Here is a 23,685-nt window from a genome sequence, read left to right on the forward strand (position 1 = left end):
TCTACGGTCTTTAGCCCTCCTAATTTTACCGATGCTGAATTTGTAACATTTGCATGCAACCGTTGTTATTTTGTTGTTAACTTTAGTCGGGCTGGAGACATATGCCCCTAAAAAACATTGGTATGCGTAAAAACCAAAGAAGGAAAACGTGTATAATATAATTTTCGTAGTAGTATTTCTTTATTTATATGTGGTCACCTACATTCAACAGTATAATACCTAAAGAAAGACGAATTGAGCGCATGTCTAAGTCATAACTGTATTTTACTCTTTTTTGTCATTTCAAAATGTTTATCATTCGTTTTATTAAAAAAACTTATTTAAATAGATTTAATATAACTGCCAGCTGATTAAATCGATGAAATATTTTACTATATTAGATTTAAGGTCGAGTTTAAGGTTATGTTTGTTGAGAAGTTTATAGATAAAGTCCAACATATCAAATAAAATCTGAAACTTCAAGTCACGAAATGAAAAATATAGAATTGGATGTTTTCTTTCTTCTTGTCTTTATCAATTTGGTTAACTAACAAAAAAAAACAATTTGCTATGGCTATCCTCAAAATGCATGATCAATTCATGATAAGTCTAAGTTTAGTGGATATTCTAGTAACTGAATCAACTTTTTTGTTTTAAGTTTTGAATTACACAAAATTAAAATGTCAAAACCTATACATCAACACTATATACTGTTCTGCAGTGAGTTTGGCGTTAATAGCAGGTGAACGATTTTTTCTTTTTGCAAATAGATTCCTCATCTTTAGAAACTTTTGGAATATATAAGTTAGACTTAAAAAATATATTTCGCAGTCTGTTAACGACAACTTGTGTTTGTGATCGTCCAAATACAAACTTGCATAATATGTTGATTGAACGAAAAAAAGAAGCCAGAAACGATTATTCTCTTTATGTTTAATTATTACTAGTATTATTTTTCTTAGAAAAGGAAACCAATTTACGAGGAAGAATGGTCCATTTTAGGGTTTATGTGGCTTGTCCGTAACACTAATTTACGAGGAAGAATGGTCCATTTTAGGGTTTATGTGGCTTGTCCGTAACACTTTTGACCACCTCCCATCTGAATTTGCAAAATCTCAATGTTGTTTTCATACTTAATACAAATAAAAATATGAGACATAACATAAGGTCAACTTTTAATATAAGGAAAAAAAAACCGTAAGGTCAACTTTCCATACCATATGCTTCATACAAACCCGTATATGAAAGAAACTTATGAATCAACTGTAACATCATTGCGTAGAAAGATTAATATTATTATCATCATAACGAAAACTCTGTGGTTTAAAATTGGTACAATAAGATTGGCTTCAAGCTTAAGTAAAAATGATCATTGTTTTGTTAGTGTTGAAAAAAGTAAAAATGAGTTGAGGTAAACAAGATGATTCGTCTAACCGCCTAAATCACAACTTTTTTCAACCCCTATATTCTTGTCTTAACAATAACACCTTTAATTTTCTTTAACCGAATCTAGCTACCTCTACACCTATATGTCGTAAATTGTTTCCTTTATGTTTTGGTTTTTGCCAATATGTATTGAAACGTCAAAACTGTGTACCCCTTACGTAAATATACGGAAGAACTTTTTTTAACTAAAACTTTTTTTCCTAAAAGATTAAGTTAATACTTTTGGAAAGGAGAGACCATGTAATCCGTTACGTAAATATCTTTAACAATAACCATCCGAAAGGTAATAAAGTTGGGAAAAAATGTTAACATCATGTTGTTAAGAAAGAAGAAGTACATGAGAAGAATATTGGGGACATGGATTGGTGAACAAGAAATTAGTAATTATGTTTGGTGGAATTAGTTAGTGTCTTCTTCTTTGGTATCTTTAACCTCTCTATGTGCTAAATCTCTGATAATGACAATCTCATGTTTAGAAATTAGCCGTACCTTTTTGTATATAGCAAAGTGACATTGACCCCGCATCTACAATTATGTTCATAGTCAACAACATGCTTTACTTGTCTAGATTTTGTGTGTTGTTCTCTAATTATACCACTTTCCTATTAACTTTAAAAATAATTTCTATTATTTCAACTGGAAAATTATAATCTAGTCATTCAGTTTTACAATTAGAAGTATAGATGTTTTCACATGAGACCTTCTGGTAATATATATATTTTCAGTACATAAGATATATATTTTTCCTCACAAAATATCTTCACTAGCTATATGAATTTAAGCTTTCGTTTAATTATCCTTCCGAGAAGAAATCATGGTCTTTGAAATGACATGAGAAATGACGATATCTTGAACTGCTACTTATGAAATTTCTTGATTAATTATTAGTAGCATGGGAATTATATTGGTTTACTCTATTTCTTTGGTTTCCTTTGTATCTTAATTCCATTAGTCAAAAGTGGGTACGAACCCTAACTAGGTTCACATTTTTGTTGTCGATTTGTCAAACCTTCTCGTTACAAGTGGGATAATCTTCTTTACACAAGAGGATTTGTCTATTTATCTTCATGTTTAATGGTTAGTAACTTAGTACCTAAGTGTTGTTTTTATCTCACATTCTCACCAATAATTAGAATCCAGGAAAAGATTTCACAAGACATTCTTAACATTAAAACCAAAGAAAAAAGATTTCACAAGACACAACTCATTCCACGAAAATATATCTCATGTTATGAAGATTAAAAACAGGTCACCTATATTATATCTAAGAAAGAAGCAACTCAGTGAGACTTTGACCGAAAAAGACAATTCAGGTGACCGAATCTTCAGTTTGTTTTTGGCAGCCGAGTTTTTAAGACAAAATCCCCAAACTAAACGTGTGTCGTTTTTGTCAAATTGGCCAAACATGTAAATCCAGTGGGAAACTTTCCCATGATATAACCCTCTTACTATCAGCAAATTCGTACACAGTATTGGCTGTTCGCTTTCGAGATAGAGGAAACTTGTGGAAGAATAAAATAGTTGGTAGCTAGAGAGACATAGACATAACTAGTTACAAGATTTACATCTACCACGTATGTTGTTAAACTACATGTTGTTTGTTTAATCCTTAATACTTTGGTCAAACTATAATCTTCACTGGTTTAGTCTAAATCTAACTCAAACATATGGTGATGAAGGCAAAGAGTATCAAATTGATTTAAGGTAAATGAGATCTTACAATACTTGAGAAGGATCAGCTCCAAATTTTCTAAATTGTGACGAAATTGAAGAATACAACACAACAATGCATCTTTAGATCTAACACTTACAGATCTTCATCGAATCTATACTCAAAACATAACTAAAAACCCTGAGAATCCAGGTTTCGTTTGTTCTCTAGGATCAGAATCATCAAATTCGAGCTTCTCAAACTCGTCCTGCAACAACAGAAGCAGCAGCAGAAGTAGCAGCAGAATTACCAATGAACGAGAGTAAACCAGCATTAGCAGGCTCTTGTTCATCCAAGAACAAATCATCAGGAACCCTAAACGCACCATGTAAGCAAACAATCGCGATTCCAATCGTTAACGCCGATGTTAACAAAGATCCAACACTCGTCATAAACACAACCACAATCGTAGTCAAAACAAGACCAAGCAAAGTCTCACGATCTGAGAAACTACGACCAAAGAGAACCAAAGGCTGATCTGAAGATCGGAAGAGGTAGAGAAACATCCAGGAGCCTAAGAGAGAGAGGAGGACGAGAAGCGAGAATGGATGCGAGAGGAGGGAGAAAGCAAGGACTAACGAGACAATTGCGGAGTAATTGACTTTGAAGTAAGCGAGATTCTTACGGATCCGGGAGAAGGAATCGGTGAGAGAGTCAGGTCTAGCGAAGGAGCTCCGATCTACGAGTTCTAGCCATGGACGGCGTTGAGAGAGGCTTTCGCGGAGAGAGGACGAGAGGCGTGAGAGGAAAGTACGGAAGGCGTGAGAATTGATTGGAGGTTGAGATTGAGTGGCTGCTTGCTGGTTGGTGACGGGAAGAATCGCCGGAGAAGAAGACATTATTGGTGGTGTCGGTGAGTCTGTGCGCGGCGGAGAGAGTGTGAATTTGTTGTTCCGATTTTAGTGGAAACTGAAGTTGCGGCAAAACCGTGTTAGATATTCTAAAGGCCTAAATTTTATGGGCCTATAATGTTTTGGAATAGGCCCAATATATTAAGTTGGAGTTAATAGCAATTTTTAGATGGGTCTATAATGTTGGAAGAGGCCCAATATATTCCACTATTGGTTCATAAAACCATTTTTTTTTTTTCAACAAACAAACAATCTTACTGGTTCAGTGGTTTGTATCTATATGATGTTACAAGGATAACACAACACAAACTAGTAAATTAGTGTAGTTAATAATATTCTAATTTTATTTGCAGATAAATTACGACTTCCTACAATTGTTTATATGATCATTTCAATAATTATCATCTCATTTCCCACCCTATGAGTGTTCTCGTTGAACAAATGAAACAATCATATGATCAATTGATCATGAATGATAAAGGTTTACTAAATATATCTATAAACTGTGAAATTAAATTATATACAAATTATGTACACTTGAAGCTAAACAAATTATGAATTATATACAAATACAAATTATATACATAAATAAATATGAATTATGAGTTATATATGAATTATGGTGTCTTGAGACACCAGGAACTTGGGGCAAAGACAACTGGAGGGAACTCGAGAGCATTTTTAAAGACGCCTATGCAACCGGTGGTGGAGACTACATGAAGAAGGGGGTGCAAGCGATAAAAGATGAGTTTGACATGATTGGGACAATCAAAATGAGATAATGAAAACAAATGGAGGTTTGCGGAACTTGTTCATGTTGAGATGACCGAGATAAATGAGGTTGACGAGAATAACAAGAAGGTAAAGGTAACATGTAGTTACTTTCTCAAATTCGTGGATGGAAACAATAAGATATTCTCACTCAGCCTAGGCAATGTTGAACTCAAACGTTGCACTATCAATTAGTGAACTCCAAATCTACACTATCAATAATGTGTTCTTGTTTTGCTTCGTCTAGCCAATTTATTTGGCATAAACACTTGGTGTTTTAATTTGGTTTTTCTAAAATTCTACTGTTGCTTTATCTAAAACTCTACTTGAGTTTTGTTTTGTTTGGTGTTTGCGTTTGCTTTTTGGAGTGTTTTCTTTTGAACTTTTGCTCAAGTGATTGATTGCTTTTTGGAGTGTTTATCATCGAGTCGTTAGTTATGTAGCCACTATTAATTAGTCGTTTGAAAAGTAGATGAAAATTAAGACTTGAGGAAATCAAACACAATCCATAATTTGAATTCACCCCGAAGATAATGATCAGCTGCTATTGTAATCGTCAGGCTTCAAGTGTATATAATTTATATTTGTATATAATTCATAATTCGTATTTATTTATTTATGTATAATTATTTGAACACACTCCATAATTCGTATTCGTATTTATGTATATACAAACACACTCCATAATTCGTATTTATTTATGTATCAAACATATAATTAGTAAACTAAATAAAGACGAAGAAACATTATTGAGTAGAATAGAGGCATCGAATAACAATATTCGTCGGCCTAATCAAGAATATTTCTTGGAAATTCGGGTTGAAATCCACATATGGAAGAATCTTGAATAGCACGTACTTTATCAATTTAATTACATCCCTCTTAACGGTCTAGCTACTCTAATTATCATCTAAACCTTTTTCCTTGTACGTTATCTCATAATTTGCAGGACTCTTAATCATTATCACATTTCAAATTTTCAATATTTTACTAAAGAGACGTCTCGTGTTCGTGCGTAGCTCTATATTTTCTGGTTTACGTAAAATAGTTCATGATTTTGTTTAGCTTACCTTTTGAAAAAAATAAGCGAATCTTTCTTCCTTTACTTTTCTTCCACTCATTAAAATGTTCTCTCTATATATAAATGATAAATCTAGTCTTCTAATCATATACTCTCTATACCACACATATCTAGAACAACAACTAGATATTCAATATTAGCTCTAATGGCTTCTTGTGACACACCTGATGCGTTTGCTTGGCTTCAAACTCTTCCTCCTCTTTCTCTATGGAAAGGAAATTTAATGTCCATGTGTATTTGCTCTCCAAATTCATCACACCCATCTTTGAACTTCACTCTTACTCGTACCCCTCAATCTCCAAACTTTTTCACCTTCTCGATAGTAGCCAATTTCAAGACTCCTATTACTCTCTTTATTTCAAAAACTTTCAGAACCATTAGCACTAATTCAACTACTTTCCTCAATGAAAACGTCATATCTACTCTATTGATGGGTTTTGTCGACGTTGTTCTCAACTATAACGTCAAGAGAACCACTTGTTCAATCCAACTCCAAAACCTAGGCTCCACTTCTAACCTCAAAGACGTTTTCAACCTCGCTTTCTTCACTTTCGTGTTCCTCATCTGCATCTACGAGGCGCCAACGAGCCTGAGAACAACTTGTCTCAAAACGGTGAAAGATCAGCTGGTAACTTGTAGGTCAAGGCAGGGCTCTAAGTTGCTCATGGTGCAACTAGGCTCTAACCTTGAAGAACAATGGATGAGATCGCTGAACCTTGCAATAACCAACTGGATCATCGAGATCAAAGCGTTTCAGCATCTCAAGTCTCCTTCTCCTTTGTTTTCATATGCTTTCTCGACTCAAGGTCTATGGAAAGTTCATATGTATTGTCCTGTGGTAGCAATGGAAATGGAGAGCGTAAATAGTTCTCTAAACGACGAGAGATTGTTCTTCTCGCTAAACTATCATCAACTTGAAGGTGTAATCCAATTGAACCACAGGATTTACGTTCGTGAAAAGTGGTTTAACGTCGCAGTAAATATTGACAACGTCAGGTATCGTAAAATTGTGTGTAATCAAGCATACATAAGTAATTTGTTCATATTAATTTCTCTTAACTATAGATATTGTTTATAACTAGGTGCGACATAATAAGGCTTGTGAACGAGAAACTATTATCGGAACGTGGCATGGGAACAGAGGAAAAACATTTCCCCTCAAGAATATCATTGCAACTAACACCAACGAATCAATCAAACATCTTAATGGTATCCGTACAAAAATCTTCAGAAAACCCATTGACAGAATTCGAAGTAGAGAAAGGCATAGAAGCAACAATAGATCCACCAAACACATTCTTTGGACTAAAAGTCTCAGCCAACGAGACCACAACAAAAAGCATGAAGCCATGGAAGTTCGAGGAATGGGTTCATGGTTATAGCGCCAATCTCACTTGGTTTCTCCATGATCTTGACGATGGAAGAGAAGTTTCGTCCTCTAAACCATCGAAAGTCTCGATGATGAACCCTCGAGCTTGGTTCAAGAACCGGTACTCGAGCGCGTTTAGACCGTTCACGAAGCAAGGAGGAGTTGTGTTTGCAGGAGATAGTTATGGGCAAAGCGTTTTGTGGAAAGTTGATAAAACGGCTATTGGGAAAGTAATGGAGTTTGAGGTTAAAGGTTGCGTTTGGTTGACTTATTGGCCTAACAAGCATCATACTTTTTATAGTGATACTAGAAAGTTGGAATTTAAGGAGATGCTTTACCTCAATCTTCCTTAGATATTTCTTTTCTTACTTTCACCCTAAGCAAAATATTCCCCTAGTTTGTTGCTTTTTTCAGTAAAGTTTGTAAAATAATACTTATGATGGAATTATTGAATTTAGAAAATACAGTATTGTGCTTTTCTAATGACTTCACCGACATAAAGAAAAAAAGTTTTGTATATATGAATATCAAAGTCGTATATAGTCCATAGTTTTTTTCCGTTGTTGTTATCCATAAATTTATTTTTCAACATTATTATACGTATAATTTGGTGGATCTAACATAAATAAAATCATGTAGTAGAAGTTTTTTTTTATTTTTGAAAATTGGAGAACCACACAAGAGATGGCAATAAAATAAAATGAAAAGTCTCTATTTGTAGATCTAGAGCAATGCAAAAAGCTGACGTGTACCAATGAAGCCCACGACCAATGGTGGGCTCTTGGCTTCTCAATCATCTTCCTCCTTCTCGTTTCCGAGATTCCGCGGCCAACTTCCGATTATCTTCTCAGCCAATAATAATCAGAAGAAGAAGAATCTTCCAAATCCAAACGTCGTCACTCTTTGTCTCCACTCTCATTCCAATGTCTCCTCCTCTCAAATCGCCGTCACTCGCCGCGCAATTCTCGTCGCACCACCGCTCCTCGCCGCCGCCGCTTCGTTGTTTCTCTCTATTTCCTCAGCTGCCTCTGCTGAGACTTCTGCGGAATCAGTAGCTCTTCCTCCTGTTGCTACTGCTCCTCCTCCTCCGCCTGTGGAGAAGGAAGAGGCGATAACTTCTAGAATCTATGACGCGTCTGTGCTTGGTGAGCCGATGGCTGTTGGGAAAGATAAGAAGAGAGTGTGGGAGAAGCTATTGAATGCGAGGATTGTCTATCTCGGAGAAGCAGAACAAGTGCCTACAAGAGACGACAAGGTTCTCGAGCTCGAAATCGTGAGGAATTTGAGGAAGCGATGTATTGAGAGCGATCGTCAGTTATCTTTAGCATTGGAAGCATTTCCTCTTGATTTGCAGGAACAGTTAAACCAATACATGGACAAGAGGTTTGCTTCTACTCGCTTCTCTGCATATTCGTTAATTGCAATGTGTTTTTGATTCCAATTGTTCTTGGATTGGTTGCAGGATGGATGGAGAGGTATTGAAGTCGTATGTATCACATTGGCCAGTCCAACGTTGGCAAGAGTATGAGCCTCTCTTAAGTTACTGCCGCGATAACGGAGTTAAACTCATTGCTTGTGGCACTCCGCTCAAGGTAGAGTCTTATACTACTATATTGTCATGAAATCTTGAGCCTTTTGATCCTGCAGCTTGATCTGAAACCTTTCTGATTGAAGATTATGCATTTTTTTAATTGTTAGTCTGATGAGAATTAGCTGCGCACTGCTTAATTTGATGCAGGTTTTAAGAACTGTCCAAGCTGAGGGTATCCGTGGTCTATCAGAGTCTGAGCGTAAATTATACACTCCTCCTGCGGGTTCAGGGTTTATCTCAGGGTTTACTTCCTTCTCACGTAGTTCTTCACTCAATATGAATCCACTCACACAGATTGTTCCATTTGGACCGAGTTCTTATTTGTCGGCACAAGCTAGAGTTGTTGAAGACCATACAATGTCTCAAGTTATTGTACAAGCAGTTGCAGATGGAGGTGGAACTGGTATGCTGGTAGTGGTGACAGGGGCAAACCATGTTGAGTATGGGTCAAGGGGAACAGGATTGCCGGCAAGGATCTCTAGGAAGATTCCGAAGAAAAGTCAACTTGTTGTGTTACTTGATCCTGAAAGACAGTTTTTGCGGAAAGAGGGTGAATCTCCAGTTGCTGATTTCTTGTGGTATTCTGCGGCCAGACCCTGCAGCAGAAACTGCTTTGACCGAGCAGAAATCGCTCGGGTAATGAATGCGGCTGGTAGGAGACGAGATGCCCTTCCCCAAGTATGTTTTCTATGATTTCGTTTATGAGACTGACTCTCTGTTTGATTGTTACTTACTGTATCTGGCGTTCTTATGCTTACAGTAAAAATGAACTCTAAACCTGATCTCCATTATTAGTATTAGTACAGTTGTACTTTATTCAGCACTCAGTTTATTCTGCCCTATTTTTTTTGCTGTTTAGAGTTGACTGTGGAGTTGAGTTTTACTTTCTTTTGCTCACTTTGCTTTTATGTCTTAGTATGCTGATAGATTTTTTTCCATTGTTCCAGGACATTCAAAAAGGATTAGACCTTGGTCTGGTGTCACCTGAGATTCTGCAGAATTTCTTTGATTTGGAGCAATATCCTCTTATTTCAGAGCTTACACAACGGTTCCAGGTATATCCATTCCGGAAGATATTCCTCTAGTGAATCTTTTTCTTCGAATATGCTTTTCACTAAATAATGTGTTATAGCCTTCATATCCTTCCACTGTACATTAACTTTTCCTGTATTTATCTTCTCTAGCCAGAGTTAATGATAGCTTCAACTAGTAAGTAAACCATACTTATGATGATCTTTTGTGTTACAGGGATTCCGAGAAAGGTTGTTGGCAGATCCCAAATTCTTGAATAGATTAGCTATTGAAGAAGCTATATCAATAACAACAACACTTGTAGCTCAATATGAGAAGCGGAAAGAAAATTTCTTTGAAGAACTCGACTATGTGATCACTGATAGCGTAAGAGCATCAGTTGTTGATTTTTTCACAGTTTGGCTCCCTGCACCAACCTTGTCTTTTATCTCATATGCTGATGAGACAATTGGGCCAAACAGCATAGATGCCTTAAGAGGCCTCCTAGGGTCCATACCTGACAATGCATTTCAAAAAAGTCTAGGTGGACAAGAGTGGACTCTGAGTCTTAGGATTGCTTCAGTTATTATCGGTGGCTTGAAGCTTGCTGGTGTTGGAGTTGTTTCCAGTTTTGCAGCTGTGGGATCTTCAAATGCTTTGTATGCAATACGAAAATTCATTAAACCAGAGTTGGGTGTTGGTGAGCAAGCAAAGAGGTCTCCTATGCTGAAGACGGCCCTTGTGTATGGAGGTTATCTGGGAACATCTTCGAATATCCGTTATCAGGTATGGTGATGCGCGGTGCTTTACATGTTGACTCAATGAATGAGGGATATTAATGAAAAGTAGTTAAAGTTGCTTAATGACCACAGCAATATATTATGCTTTTGCATCTTAGCCAAGGAAGGCCTTTTGATGAAGAACAGTATGCTTTGAATTTATGCCTCTAAAATCATATTACTTTCAATTGCAGATAATTGCTGGGTTAATAGAGCATCGCATTTCTGACGAGCTTTCTTCTCAACCTCTACTTGTAAACATGATTTCATTTGTTGTTCGAGTAGCTAACTCCTACTTTGGAACTCAGGTCAGAATTAGGCCTGTACTATGATCTCTTCTTGAATTCTTTGTCTCCTTTTTCCTTATTATTATTTTTGGTTAATTCTTGATATACCGTTTAACTTCATTCCAACTTTTTTCATAAAAACGCAGCAATGGATTGATCTTGCGCGCTCTACGGGTCTGCAAACTCAGAAAAGTGTCACAACTTCCAACCAAATCCCCGAGGTTGCGAGCCAATCCACAGTGGAATACAGTACAACTGAAGAGGCAAGTATGGATGATCTTAAGAATCAATGAGATTTATGCGGCTATGTGACTAGGTACCAATTGTATATGTTTATAAAAGCTTTTGATCGTATTGGAGGGAAAGATATATTCATTTGAGTTGTATTTTTGTATCTTAGCTTACGGGAAACAATGATTCGTGAATAAAATTTCTTCAATTAGTCATGTTGGTTTGCCATATTTGCACATGGTGGTGGATGCACGAGTTTTTTTTTTCTCTTATTGCCCTTCCCAAATATGACATCATTTATCATGTACTGTACAGTCATGAATTGCTTATAGTTGTAGCTTATCAATTCGAAAATTGTTGAGAATAATGGGAAATGGTTTCAGATGGCATACATAAGGGTTTTTTTGTTTTTGTTTTAACAAGATCGTTTTTAATGACAACTAACGATATTTTGTCTTCATCGTATCAAACTGTGCTCAGGCATCAAATAAATTCCATGCATGGGTGTGATTCGCTACCATCACTTTTCACTTTCTCTGCCAGACTGACACAACAATCTTTTTGTCATATAAAACACAAGCTTGTCAAAGCCACAGCGAGAACCAAAAAACTGTTGAGTAACTGAGTATTGCGCGGCCATACAAACACCCAAGGAGGAACTTCTTATGTTATCCTAATTGGTTATTTGTGCTCCAACAATGGATAGTTTCCTTACTTTTGGACTTCGGTGTTTGTATGGACCACCTACAATTGTGATTTATTTAACAAAGAGAATTGTAAAAAAAAAATTGTTGCCTTATTCTTAATTATTCTCCCAACTTATTTTTTCTTCTCCTTTTAAATTAAATCATTTTTATTTATTTATTGAAAAGTTAATTACAGATAAGAGTAAGTGTTTGAGAGTTGACTCCTTTGTCCTTCCTCTTTAGGATTCTCCTCTGGGCTCTGGTAAGGTATTAGAAAGATCAAAACTTTTTGGATTCCCTGAAATTGGGTGAAAGATGGGTAACGCTCTTACGTTTCTCTACGGAAAATGCTGCAAACCCACAACAACCGATGACTCTCTTGGTCCTCACGGCGTCTCCGCCGCCACCGTCGGTGTTTCAGCTCTCGCTCACGATCTCTTCAACTTCGAGATCACTTCCCAGGTCTTAATTTTCTCACTGAAACTTCTAACCGTCCTTTGATCTACTTATTCTGCTGCTTTCATTTGTGCTCCAGTGATCTTTAAGCTAATTCAGCTGTTGGAAGGTCTCTTTACTTGATTTGGTTCAAAAGTTGATTTTGATGATGAGTTTACCTGTAGGTTCCTGAAGGGCTTGGGAGGTATGTTCAGTCATCTAGAAAAGCTCAAGCAAACTGGTAAAATAACACAAGATTGCTTTACATGTTTCGTGTAGGATAAAGATGTGAACTTTGTTGTGTAATCAATCTGTTTGTCATGTATTTTAACATTGTGAAAGGTATAGAAAAATACTTGAGGCATGGAAGCAAGCAAAACCTCCACCGCAGACAGCTGAGGAAGCTTCTAGGCTTGTCACTGATATCTTAAAAAGGAATCAGAAAGCTGATGTTGAGGTATGATTAGCAAGAACAGATGTTTTAAAACATTTATGAGAATTGGAAGAGATTTATGTGATTGTGTTGTTTATGAAACAGGGGCTTTTGTCTTTCTATGGACTCCCTTTGTCTCATACTCTAGTTGAAGTCACTGTTGAAGCTCCTGTGTCTTTGCCTGAAGGGATTCTTTTCGAATTTCAAACACTTCCGGTTAGAATGACTTCAGTACAAATCAAAAAGAACAACAACTCGGTTTTTGGGATTTGATAATGTTGCTGACTAAGCTTGTGTAATGGAAAACAAGGTGGATCCAAAAGCTGTGGCAGATGGAGACACCATCACAGTGTATGTCAGTACTTCAGAGCCGGTTGTGTCATCTTCTGTTCCAAGGGAAGTCAATCTTGCAGCTGTTCAAAGAGCAAAAGCACGTGAGAAGAGAAATTATCCAAAAGCTGACGAACTTCACCAAAAGATCATTGATTCTGGTTACAGGGTACTAAATATTGAGAATGAGGAAGTTCTTGCTCGGAAGTTCAGAATTAGACTAAGGTAAAGATCACTCTTTTCCTTTAAGAAAAGCTCAACTAGTTCTACCATGGATTATTTTGTTTAGTGAAGCTGTTTGGTGATGGGAAAGGAAATAGGGGAATAGATGCACCAGAGAGCCAAATGCCGTTTGGGAAAGAGGCACAAGAAGGGCTCTTAAAGATTGTTGGGCGGAAAAGCTTGAAGGTGTTAGTTTATGGAGAAGATCAATATGGGCGATGCGTAGGTGATTTATACTGCAATGGGATCTTTGTCCAGGTAATAGAAGTACTTGCCCTTCCGTTGTAATAAAAACTTTGTTTAATCGGTTATTGGTTTCTTATCTAGGAGGCAATGTTAAAGAAAGGGCTTGCTTGGCATTACTTAGCTTATGACAAGCGCCCGGTTCTCGCAAAGGCAAGACTAGTAGAGTTTGTTTTGTATATACTACAAGTACGAAGTCTCTTTAGTTTGTTGACATAGTATCTTTTGTGTATTTACTGTTCATTTTATGTGAAATCATTCAGTGGGAAAAGGAGGCAAGGCAGAAGCGTATTGGCTTGTGGGCTTCTTCAAATCCAGAGAAGCCATGGGACTGGAGAAAGAATAATAGGCGGGAATAGTCAACCGACTTTGTTTGGGCAAAATCACAAACCAAGTAATCAGCGTTTAAGACAATTGAGATTTGTGATTGTTGAGGGTTTTTGTTTAAATCCTCAGCCCTATTCTGTGTGTAAATGGTTTGTGCACTCACCCTATCTTTGATGAGACATATCGAGATATTATAGAGTTAGCAAATTGATCAAAATCAGTAATGTGGTGTAGTGCTATTAACCAAATCTTTCTCTAAGAAGTCACCAGTGAGAAGACAGTCAGAGACGATTGGTACAATGATATTCAGACAAACCTTTACGGTAACCTCTAAAACTCAAGCCAATATCAGAGACATACTCTGAAACCAAAATCCCACCTAAATCTGTTGTGAAACAAAACCTTTATTTTGTTTGGGAGCGATTTAATTTTATTTTTCCGGTTTGTTGTATAATGGAACACATGATTATTATTGACTGCTGTCGTGTTATCTATATGAGTTTTTTTTTTATGACTACTTTTTTATGAAAAAAGTCTATGATTACTATATTTAAAATATAAAATATTAGCTTAATCAAATAAAAAACATTATAGACTATTCTGATTCTTTCGATCACATCAACCTACTAGTTCGTGATACTGTCTGACTTAAATAAAAAATATAAAAATAATTACGAAAAAATACTTTATAAATCAAATATCACAAATTTTATGTTTTAAAACAATCTTTTTAAGTTTAGTAGAATTACTAAGTTAATTAAGATCTTCCCCCCCCCCCTTTTTTAGACAAAGATATTGTTTTTAAGAAATTTCTGTTAAAAATATATATATATATATATATAAATTTTTTGAGTAAACTTATTTGTAATTATGCGACAGTGGACATATATATAGTACTGCAGTTAGGGGTGTCAAAATGGGTCAAAATTCATGGGTCAACTCAACTCAACTCAACTCATGAACCCTAATGAGTTGAAAATTTTGACTCAAATGAGTTGATGGGTCAAATGGGTTGATGAGTCAATTGGTTTGATGAGTAAAATGAGTTGGGTTGTAATGGTTAATGGTTTCAATGGTTTACCCAATTAACCCATCAAATTTTGTAAAATTGAATTAAACCAACTAAAATCTCTAAACCAATGCCAATTTAAGTTTAACCAACACATCTAAACCAATTTAATAAAATTAATATTTTTCCAAATTTCTTAAATATACAAGCGATGCAATTGAGAAAAAATAAACTCGTAATTTTTCCACCAAAAAACATAAACCCGTGATTTTTCCGCCAAAAACGTAAACCCGTGATTTTCCCGCCAAAAACGTAAATCCATAATTTTCCCGCCAAAAACGTAAACCCGTAATTTTCCCGCCAAAAATGTAACCCCGTGATTTTCCCGCCAAAAACGTAAACCCGTAATTTTTCCGCCAAAAACGCAAACCCGTGATTTTCCCGCCAAAAACGTAAACCCGTGATTTTCCCGCCAAAAACGTAAACCCGAGATTTTCCCGCCAAAAACGTAAACCCGTGATTTTCCCGCCAAAAACGTAAACCCGAGATTTTCCCGCCAAAAACGTAAATCCGTTATTTTTTCGCCCAAAACGTAAACCCATCATTTTCCGGCCAAAAACGTAAAAACCTATAATTTTCCCGCCAAAAACGTAAATCCGTGATTTTCGGTACCAAAAACGTAAACCTGTAAAAAGTGGAATCCGTAAATATCTTAAGTTTGATGATAATGAATTAATAATGATAATTATTTATTATTTTTTTATAATAATAATTAATTAAATTATTACTTAAATGGGTTAACCCATTTAACGACTCAACCCATCAAATTAAATGAGTTATGGGTTGACTCAACCCATTTAGCAAAATGAGTTGGGTCAACCCATAACTCATTTAATTCTAAACTCATTTGATTATGAGTTGAGTTGAGTTGGGTTACCCATTTTGACACCCCTAACTGCAGTATATGATTACGATGCCACGTAATATTGACGTCGTTAATTATCTATTCTTCTCTCACAAATCAATCATCAATTTTCAGTTTTCATTACCATTTCCTCTTCACCGGGGAAAATTCTGTTAGTTTCTTTCTCCGGTAGTTGAAAGAAAATGTCTCCTGCGATCAAAGCACCGCTCTTACCAAACCAAGAGCCTTCATCATCATCATCGGAGAACCATGGATCATTCGCCGGAGCTGTGTTTAACATCTCGACAAGCATCGTCGGAGCTGGAATTATGGCGATTCCGGCGGCTTTCAAAGTCCTAGGTGTAATCCCATCTCTATCGATAATCGTAATCATAGCTTGGCTCTCCAATGTATCAGCTGGGTTTTTAATGAAATCCAGTCTCGCCGGAGAATCAACAACTTACGCCGGCGTGATGAAGGAATCGTTCGGAAAATCTGGTGCCGTTGCTGTTACGGTTGTTACAATGGTTGTGACTTTTGGGTCTATGATTATTTTCTCGATTATCATTGGTAAAATTTGATTTTGTCTCAAAAATAAAAATCTGAACTTTTTCACAAACCTTTGAATTGATTCAGTGATTGTTTGTTTCTCTTAGGTGATGTTATTTCGGGTAATGAGAAAGATGGAATCATACATTTAGGTCTTCTTCAAGAATGGTTTGGTTCTCATTGGTGGAATACGAGATTCTTTGGTTTGTTGTTCATCTTTGTCTTCCTCTTCCTTCCTTTAGTCTTATGCAGACGTGTAGGTAACGTTTCTTATACTAAATACTTAGTCTTTGCTTGAATCGATCAATGCATATTGGTTTTGATGATTTTGTCTGTTTATGTTTTGTGTAGAAAGATTGGCATTTAGTTCTGCAATTTCGTTTCTGCTTGCGTTACTCTTTGTTGTCATAAGCTCGGTGTTAGCGATTATTGCTCTCGTGCAAGGGAAGACAAAGCCTCCGAGACTCTTCCCTGAACTCAATGATGGTGGATTATCGTTTTTCAGTCTCTTCACTGCTTCCCCTGTCATTGTAACAGCCTTCACCTTTCATTTCAATGGTAAGAAACCAAGAACCAAGAACTGTTCTCTTACTCCAAATCATACACTGTTCTCTTTTGCTGATTTTTGAAGTTATGGTTATTGCAGTCCATCCAGTAGCATTCGAACTCAAAGATCCATTAAATGTGCTTTCAGCAACAAGGATCTCTGTGATTCTGTGTGCTACGATCTACTCAGCTACTGGTCTCTTTTGTTACCTTCTGTTTGGGGATTCCACTATGACAGATGTTCTAATGAACTTTGATCAAAGCACCAGTTCTTCGGTTGGTTCATTACTAAATGATATTGTTAGACTCAGCTACGCGATTCACCTCATGCTCGTGTTTCCTCTGCTCAACTTCTCGCTTAGAGCCAACCTCGACGAACTCTTGTTCCCTATGAAGCTTTCTTTAGTGGAAGACAACAAAAGATTCTTCGCACTCACTTTTCCATTACTGATATCTTGTTTCTTGGGTGCAATTGCCATACCAGACATTTGGTACTTCTTTCAGTTCTTGGGATCAACTTCTACAGTCTCTATAGCATTCATCTTTCCAGCTGCAATTGTCCTACGGTATGTTACCCTTTTTGGTTAATCCCTCTCATGTAATTCTGAATGAATAAAGTTTAAATCTTATCCATTGTTTTGGTGTTTTTGGAAACTGGCAGGAATGTAAATGGTTTCTCGACTTTAAGAGAGAAGATTGTAGCTTCAGTAATGCTTGTTCTTGCTGTTGCCACAAGTATCATCGCTATTTCGACAAATATATACACTTTCACAGCAACAGAAGAAACATGAAACGCTTTCTGGAGTCCTTTCTCTTCAAGGATTTGTTAGATGGTAGAGCTTGTGTTGCATTTATTCATGTCTATTGTATGTAAAATAGGTTTGTAAGAAGTGTATTATAATAGCAACTTCAGGAAAAATGTGTGTATAAGATTGAAGCAGAGTTTTAACTTTTAAGCACCAACACTCACTATGCTTTATGTCTCGTAAAATGACATTTAAGTACAAAATTTAACTTTTTGTTATTCAAAAGGATCTTTCCTTCACCAGTCTTTAGCTGATTCACGGGCAACGAACTAAAATACTTCATATAGAGATTAAGCAGAAAGATTGGTAGCAAAATCTTTTGTATTTTTTTCATAAACTCAAAATTTGACAACAGTAAAACAAACTTTATGTTAAAACACAAGATATATGAGTCGATTGAGACAGTCTTTGTTGTTGTTTTCTTCCAAAAGCTTTTCTCAAACAAGCTGCAGACAGTGAGAAGAGTTCCTAAAACCTGCACAAATCATGATCATAGTAAGAACTCAGTATATTCTTACGTTATTTCACTCTATGAGTCATTGCCGTAAAAAACTAACCTTCTAATCTGTTTTGAGGGAACAAGTATTCCTCGCTTCTCGAGGCTCTTGAATCGATCTCTTGCAAGAGTGCAACATGCCTTTTAAATAAAAAGGATGACATCTTCAGTTTTTTAGCTACCAAGAAATTCACAAGGACCAAAAACGTTGGTTTCAGGGAACAGGGAGTCATACCTTCAGCTTACGAAGTGACCCAGTCATCTCTTCTGTCAAGAGGACTTGAACTGGAGGAGCCTCAAATCTGAAACAAACAACAGTCAATATCCCAAAAATCCAATTTTCAGAACTACAAATATAATTGATCAGAATGAGTACACTAGTAAGCTTGAAAATATAACAGAAATGTATAGATGTAAAGAAGGATTTAGTTTCATACTTGTACTTTCCCAACCGAGGAGGACGTATCTTCAGCACTTCCTGCTTGGCGATGACCCTTCGTAAATGTTTATTCTGTTTATCCTCATCTTCTTTGGCTATTTCTTCTAAGATGTTGGGCAAGCTATAAAGGCAAAAACAGGAACGAAATAATTAAAACAAGATTTTGTCTAGGCGTGATTTTATAAGTAATCAGACATCATCAAGATATATTAAAATCACAAGATACCTGTCAATTTCGTTTAATATCTTCTCTTTAGCCTTTTCCTTTGTCTCTTTTTTTCGCAGTGCCTTTTGCCTACATCGCTTATTTAATTCCACACGGGTAACCCTCTTTGTTTTCCTTGAGACACTGCAGTACAATAATTTCAAAAACATGAGTATCCAACTTTTTGCTGAGGGAGTAAGTTAACAAATTACAATTTTATCTTAGACGATTTTATGTTGATATGTAAATAAGAGAGCTTCTTACTTGTTCCCAGCCTCTGACACTTCAATCTTAACATCTTTATTATCTTCACCTTCACCAACATTGCCCACTTCAAGAAAGTACTTCAGGTCTTCTGCAAGTAATTTGTTTTGTAACGGAAATGTTAATTCATGACATAGAAAAAGATAAGATTACGAAGAAACTAAAAAGTGGAATAATTGACTAAGCAAACCTTTAATATCATCACCCAACAAGTCCACCATTACAGAATCGTCACCAACACTCTGCAAAGAAGGGAGAAATCATATGAAGATAATCTCCCAAGGAAAAAGTTCGAGACAAAACATCTCATACATGTAAAAAAACATATCATCAAATTACTCACTTTTTGAGCTTGTCTAGGTGTTTTGTCTTCTATTTTCTTCAAGTTTGTATTTGAAGATGGCTTTAACTGGACAAATGGGTTCTCCTTTAATCTGCAGTATAAGAATTTCAAAAAACATGAAATCCAACTCTTTGCTGATGGAGTAAGTCAACAAATTATAATTTTCTCTTGGACAAATTTATGTTAACATGTAAATAAGAGAGCTTCTTACTTAATTCCAGCCTCTGACACTTCATTCTCAACGTTTTCATTATCTTCGCCTTCACTAAAATTGTCCACATCAAGAAAGTACCTCTGAGATGGTAAATACAACAGCCATATGGATTAAACTATCAAATTCAATGCTCATCTTTCCATCGATTATATTATAACATACAAGCAAAAGACTCACCTCATCTTCACTGAGTGTATCCCCTTCAATAGTCAAAGGAACAGGTGCAGGCCCTAACTCAGTTTTGTAAACTTTCTGCATTTCTTGAGCGACGGCTTCAGCCAACATATCCTGCAATACAGAAAAGAGGTGTGAATGCAAGATTCACACACAAGACTAGGATGATAAAACAAGCTCAAATCTGTGAGACTTAGTTCATAATAAATTATTACCTGGTGACTCTCAGTTGTAGGGTTGTATGAGCATCCTGGATGTTCAATTTCTACTGCTGAAATAATCGAAGGATTTTTGAAAATCTGTACACCAGACAAAAGTTCTTAGCCAACTGAGTAACTGTCTAACACCAACTAACATTTTCAATACAGAAACAACAAAAGCAAACAACTTAAGTACAGAAGACACATTACCTTTCTAGGATTGCTCTCATGTTCTCCTGCAAGTAAATATTTTGCAAACGGAAACGTTAATTCATGACATAGATAAGAAGAAAAAAAACTAAAAAGCAGAATAATTGACTAAGCAAACCTTTACTATCATCACCCCACAAGTCGGCCATTACAGAATCGTCACCAACACTCTGCAAAGAAAGGAGAAATCATATGAAATCAGATCCCTGAAATATCTTATAGATGTAAGAAATCATATCATCAAATGACTCACTTTTTGAACTTGTTTAGGTGCTTTGTCTTCTATAACGATTGTCTTCTTACTTTTCTTCAACTTTGGCTTTGAAGATGGCACTAACTGGACAAATGGATTCTTCTTTAAGATACTGTCAACACGGAGCACTCTCTCTCTATGTTTCTCAATCTTTCGCTTCACCGGAAGGTCTGATAAGCAAAATCAAATCAATATCAAATTCACAAAGCCTTCTTTCAAACATTAATAATACTCTTTTACTTCCTGAATACCAATCACATCATAAACATTCTCATAACTCCCATCAAATCTTAACAAGCAGCTAAATAACTAATCTTCATCAAATCTTACTCTGCTGATGCTAATGTATCGAAAAATTGAAACTTTGCAGCTGAAAAAGAGAGAGAGAAGTAAGAACAAACCATGGGATTTATCGACGTGGAACAAGTCTTCGCTGGGAGCAGCGGAGAGATTGCCACCGGAGAGAGCATCTCTGGTAGTTTTCTCGAAGAAATCTTCAATGTCCTCGGAGCTAATGTTAGCCCTCCATGCTTTTTTCCCTTTCCTTGATGTTTTCGACCTCTTCCCCATTTTTTCTCGTTATCTCTCGGCGGCGCGAAGGTTGCTGCTTCGGTATCGAAAAGATGATGATTGAAGAAGAGGACACACACTAGGGGTAGGGCTTAGAGAGAAACATAATGGGCCTTACGTTTCTCCATTTCCTCTTAATGGGCCCATATACTTTTTAATTCCTACGACGTACGTACATTCATTTTCCTTTCCACATATATTTAGTTTTGTTTTTTTTTCTTGGTTATATACTACTTTTTTTCATTTTGCAACAATAACACTTTTTCATACTCACAGAAAAACCATCAAAGTATTTAGTAAATAAAAAATAAAAAAAATCAAGTACATAAAACTAAAATTTTATCATAAAAAGATTAACACAGTATAAAATGTTATCATGTCTTACATGTTAGTGAAATAAAAAAATTGAAGTGATAACATTGATCATTACGGAAAATCGGACATCGTCTGATTCTAATGTAAATAAACAACATTGATCAATATGTTAAACTTGAGCATATATTTTGTTAACGTGAGTTCTCTCCCATTTTTGTGGGATTCCAACAAATAAGTTTTGGTTATAACTAGTTTATAATTAGGCATGCAAACGTCACGCATATATATGTACATGTAAGCATATGTAGTCATAACCTTAATGATAAACGCGTTTTTTTTTTTGTCTCAGCAGTATTCTATTTTGATATATATGAGGATGTAAATGATTGAACAATGTCTATTATTTGATCAAATACTATACAAAAAATATCGAGAGATAAGAAAAAAAACAAGTGATGTTTGATAGCATAAAGCCGCCCCCGTGACCTAATTCTCATTTGATTCTTTTGTCACATTCAAGAGGAGAGTGGGGTAGATCAAATTGCTAAACCCTGACTACAACATATTATTGTAAATTCTTCTTAAGATATGTTCAATATTATTTTGTCCTTTTGGTCTCTTCTAAATCCCACGTATGGTCCATCCGATATGTTATATCTTGGAGTTTAATTAATGAGTCGTCCTTAACATTGATGTGCCAACATGGAGAAGAAACAACGAGAGAGAAATATACGTGTTATAATGATGATGATCGTAATGAAAATCCTCTTTTTTTTTTTTTTTTGGACATTCAAACATGAGAATTATGATAATAAAATGGATATGATTGTATTCATACACCATATTGTCTTGAGTCTTGACAAACATGAATTATGTAACTTATGATACTTTCGACGGATTTTAAGGTTCTTGCGTTTTCTAATTTTTGTTTTTGTAAAAACCGTGTTTATATTTCTAAACATTTTACTTCTGCATACGTATTTACGATTCCATAGGACCATCATATTTTTTAGTTTTATTTTTATTTTTATTTTTTTCATTTGTGATTTTGTTTAAATATATATAATTGTAATGAATTTTAAAATGACGAAACATATGTGTATATAAGTACATATGCTTTTGTATTGTTCTGGATGTCCAAATTTATAACAAAATATAATATATTCAAATACGAACTTAAAAAAAAAAAATTGTGTGTGTATAAATGTAATGTTTGTAGAGAACAATCAAATGTTAGTTTGATGATGACATCACTTTTTCTCAAAAACAAGGTATAAATTCCGTTTTTTGGTAGTAATAACTAATACTATATTTTCGAAGAAAAACAAACCTTACTAATTTAATGCTACATATAAAAGATCAATTTTCGTTTTTAACAAAACTATGCTACTACAAAGTTTTTTTGGGTCAAATTCTTATATTAAGAAAAATCAAATTGCTAAAATTCATAACCATTTAGAAAATTTATGCCATATTTATACTAAAACTAGGACTAGGGATAATGGGTCGAGTGACCACTCTAAGTTATTGTATACTTAACTATTTATGTTAGCCTTAAATTTACAAGTACAATCAGAATCCTTTCCTAATATGTAGGAAACAAACCAATGACCGTTTTGCAAGTGGAACTACTGATTATGAGTGTACGAATATTGGATATTTTTTTTAAATTTTGCTTATAACATGATTTTATGTGCATATTGTAAAAACCAAAATGATACTAATCTCAATTTGTCTCGGGTAAATATATAATTACGGGGGGGGAGGGGGGGGGGAAGACAAAGGAGATATAGCTGTCACAAACACGAGACTCTTTTACGATTTCTTTTTAAATATATATTTACATAATGACATAAATTAAATGAATAGATAATATGATAGGAAAATACTTGTCTTTCTAAAATGGTCATTTCTAAGCCAAAACTTTTAGAAGCGAAACGATGACAAGGTAACTCCTTGTAGCCATTAGAATTCAGATGTCGATAGCGACCCTTTCTCTATAGTGTAACTCATTTATTCCACGTATATTTTAATTTCCAATCAAATGTTTGTAAGAAGAAAACAATAGTATCACGGTTTGTGAACATAGATAATCCAACTACATTAATTATGTATATGTTAATTAATCAGTGTTGATAAAGCTTATGGAAAATTTCTAGCACATATATAAAGTTATAAACCCATCATGTATAATTCTAATCATCAGCTTAAAACTTCGGTTACAACATATACCAACTCTTATGTATAAACATTTTACAAAATGTAAAAACCGATCAACAATATGTATAGACTCAGCAATTATGTAAATTGGATTTGGAACCCTGATGATGTGGTTTCTGGTCCAAGTCAGTCAACAACAAACATCAATTGTGATTATGTGACTCACATTTATCATATATATGGTG

The 23,685-nt window shown here is 35.4% G+C and overlaps 6 protein-coding genes across 11 annotated transcripts; 4 read left to right on the plus strand and 2 right to left on the minus strand.

The window, feature by feature from the left end:
- Nucleotides 1-3,045: 3,045 nt before the first annotated feature.
- Nucleotides 3,046-4,187, minus strand: PRA1.B2 (prenylated RAB acceptor 1.B2). The gene has a single exon (NM_129598.4). It carries the CDS (start codon nt 3,973-3,975, stop codon nt 3,334-3,336), a length of 642 nt encoding a protein of 213 aa, NP_181569.1. The 5' UTR covers nt 3,976-4,187; the 3' UTR covers nt 3,046-3,333.
- A 1,705-nt stretch (nt 4,188-5,892) lies between these two features.
- Nucleotides 5,893-7,704, plus strand: AT2G40390 (neuronal PAS domain protein). The gene is made up of 2 exons (NM_129599.3): nt 5,893-6,835; nt 6,922-7,704. Exons 1-2 carry the CDS (start codon nt 5,985-5,987, stop codon nt 7,559-7,561), a joined length of 1,491 nt encoding a protein of 496 aa, NP_181570.2. The 5' UTR covers nt 5,893-5,984; the 3' UTR covers nt 7,562-7,704.
- An 84-nt stretch (nt 7,705-7,788) lies between these two features.
- AT2G40400 (DUF399 family protein, putative (DUF399 and DUF3411)) lies at nt 7,789-11,938 on the plus strand. Of its 3 annotated transcripts, NM_179998.2 has the most exons (8): nt 7,857-8,591; nt 8,671-8,800; nt 8,947-9,477; nt 9,747-9,854; nt 10,048-10,596; nt 10,784-10,897; nt 11,023-11,192; nt 11,588-11,938. In NM_179998.2, exons 1-7 carry the CDS (start codon nt 7,963-7,965, stop codon nt 11,167-11,169), a joined length of 2,208 nt encoding a protein of 735 aa, NP_850329.1. In that variant the 5' UTR covers nt 7,857-7,962; the 3' UTR covers nt 11,170-11,192; nt 11,588-11,938. The 3 variants fall into 3 exon arrangements, with proteins under 3 accessions (NP_565930.1, NP_850329.1, NP_001325356.1); NM_129600.4 differs by lacking the exon at nt 11,588-11,938 and having other exon boundaries at nt 7,789-8,591; nt 11,023-11,506; NM_001336836.1 differs by lacking the exons at nt 10,784-10,897; nt 11,023-11,192; nt 11,588-11,938 and having other exon boundaries at nt 7,934-8,591; nt 10,048-10,620.
- A 6-nt stretch (nt 11,939-11,944) lies between these two features.
- On the plus strand, nt 11,945-14,292 carry AtCaN2 (Ca(2+)-dependent nuclease family protein). 2 transcript variants are annotated; one of them, NM_201920.3, is made up of 8 exons: nt 11,945-12,255; nt 12,414-12,469; nt 12,571-12,685; nt 12,767-12,877; nt 12,972-13,216; nt 13,312-13,471; nt 13,541-13,609; nt 13,720-14,283. In NM_201920.3, the coding sequence occupies exons 1-8, from the start codon at nt 12,109-12,111 to the stop codon at nt 13,813-13,815; spliced, it is 999 nt and encodes a 332-aa protein (NP_973649.1). In that variant the 5' UTR covers nt 11,945-12,108; the 3' UTR covers nt 13,816-14,283. The 2 variants fall into 2 exon arrangements, with proteins under 2 accessions (NP_973649.1, NP_001318389.1); NM_001336837.1 differs by having other exon boundaries at nt 11,983-12,255; nt 12,972-13,471; nt 13,720-14,292.
- Nucleotides 14,293-15,743: 1,451 nt separating this feature from the next.
- On the plus strand, nt 15,744-17,814 carry AT2G40420 (Transmembrane amino acid transporter family protein). The gene is made up of 5 exons (NM_129602.5): nt 15,744-16,266; nt 16,353-16,505; nt 16,597-16,803; nt 16,892-17,357; nt 17,453-17,814. Exons 1-5 carry the CDS (start codon nt 15,900-15,902, stop codon nt 17,580-17,582), a joined length of 1,323 nt encoding a protein of 440 aa, NP_181573.3. The 5' UTR covers nt 15,744-15,899; the 3' UTR covers nt 17,583-17,814.
- On the minus strand, nt 17,501-21,098 carry AT2G40430 (Nop53 protein). 3 transcript variants are annotated; one of them, NM_129603.4, is made up of 15 exons: nt 20,797-21,027; nt 20,396-20,565; nt 20,261-20,312; nt 20,143-20,168; nt 19,948-20,031; nt 19,736-19,846; nt 19,556-19,638; nt 19,345-19,435; nt 19,192-19,243; nt 19,002-19,092; nt 18,759-18,881; nt 18,531-18,653; nt 18,329-18,395; nt 18,155-18,234; nt 17,501-18,072 (listed from the first exon to the last, which is right to left on the minus strand). In NM_129603.4, the coding sequence occupies exons 1-15, from the start codon at nt 20,963-20,965 to the stop codon at nt 18,066-18,068; spliced, it is 1,329 nt and encodes a 442-aa protein (NP_565931.1). In that variant the 5' UTR covers nt 20,966-21,027; the 3' UTR covers nt 17,501-18,065. The 3 variants fall into 3 exon arrangements, with proteins under 3 accessions (NP_565931.1, NP_001318390.1, NP_001078030.1); NM_001084561.2 differs by having other exon boundaries at nt 17,816-18,234; nt 20,797-21,098; NM_001336838.1 differs by lacking the exons at nt 19,345-19,435; nt 19,556-19,638; nt 19,736-19,846; ... (1 more) ...; nt 20,143-20,168; nt 20,261-20,312 and having other exon boundaries at nt 20,797-21,045.
- Nucleotides 21,099-23,685: the final 2,587 nt, after the last annotated feature.

This window comes from Arabidopsis thaliana, chromosome 2 (assembly GCF_000001735.4).
Source record: "Arabidopsis thaliana chromosome 2, partial sequence".
Classification (NCBI taxonomy): domain Eukaryota; kingdom Viridiplantae; phylum Streptophyta; class Magnoliopsida; order Brassicales; family Brassicaceae; genus Arabidopsis; species Arabidopsis thaliana.

Excerpts from the sequence above, each read along its gene's own strand:
- PRA1.B2 (NM_129598.4), bottom strand. The coding sequence starts at position 3,975 with ATGTCTTCTTCTCCGGCGATTCTTCCCGTCACCAACCAGCAAGCAGCC.
- AT2G40390 (NM_129599.3), top strand. The coding sequence starts at position 5,985 with ATGGCTTCTTGTGACACACCTGATGCGTTTGCTTGGCTTCAAACTCTT. Across the intron at positions 6,836-6,921 it reads GTAAATATTGACAACGTCAG|GTGCGACATAATAAGGCTTG; the intron begins GTATCGTAAAAT and ends GTTTATAACTAG.
- AT2G40400 (NM_129600.4), top strand. The coding sequence starts at position 7,963 with ATGAAGCCCACGACCAATGGTGGGCTCTTGGCTTCTCAATCATCTTCC. Across the intron at positions 8,592-8,670 it reads AACCAATACATGGACAAGAG|GATGGATGGAGAGGTATTGA; the intron begins GTTTGCTTCTAC and ends GATTGGTTGCAG. Across the intron at positions 9,855-10,047 it reads AGCTTACACAACGGTTCCAG|GGATTCCGAGAAAGGTTGTT; the intron begins GTATATCCATTC and ends TTTGTGTTACAG.
- AtCaN2 (NM_201920.3), top strand. The coding sequence starts at position 12,109 with ATGGGTAACGCTCTTACGTTTCTCTACGGAAAATGCTGCAAACCCACA. Across the intron at positions 12,878-12,971 it reads TCGAATTTCAAACACTTCCG|GTGGATCCAAAAGCTGTGGC; the intron begins GTTAGAATGACT and ends ATGGAAAACAAG. Across the intron at positions 13,217-13,311 it reads AAGTTCAGAATTAGACTAAG|GGGAATAGATGCACCAGAGA; the intron begins GTAAAGATCACT and ends GAAAGGAAATAG.
- AT2G40420 (NM_129602.5), top strand. The coding sequence starts at position 15,900 with ATGTCTCCTGCGATCAAAGCACCGCTCTTACCAAACCAAGAGCCTTCA. Across the intron at positions 16,506-16,596 it reads AGTCTTATGCAGACGTGTAG|AAAGATTGGCATTTAGTTCT; the intron begins GTAACGTTTCTT and ends TGTTTTGTGTAG. Across the intron at positions 17,358-17,452 it reads CCAGCTGCAATTGTCCTACG|GAATGTAAATGGTTTCTCGA; the intron begins GTATGTTACCCT and ends GGAAACTGGCAG.
- AT2G40430 (NM_001084561.2), bottom strand. The coding sequence starts at position 20,965 with ATGGGGAAGAGGTCGAAAACATCAAGGAAAGGGAAAAAAGCATGGAGG. Across the intron at positions 20,032-20,142 it reads ATGAGAGCAATCCTAGAAAG|ATTTTCAAAAATCCTTCGAT; the intron begins GTAATGTGTCTT and ends TCTGGTGTACAG. Across the intron at positions 19,847-19,947 it reads CTACAACTGAGAGTCACCAG|GATATGTTGGCTGAAGCCGT; the intron begins GTAATAATTTAT and ends TCTGTATTGCAG.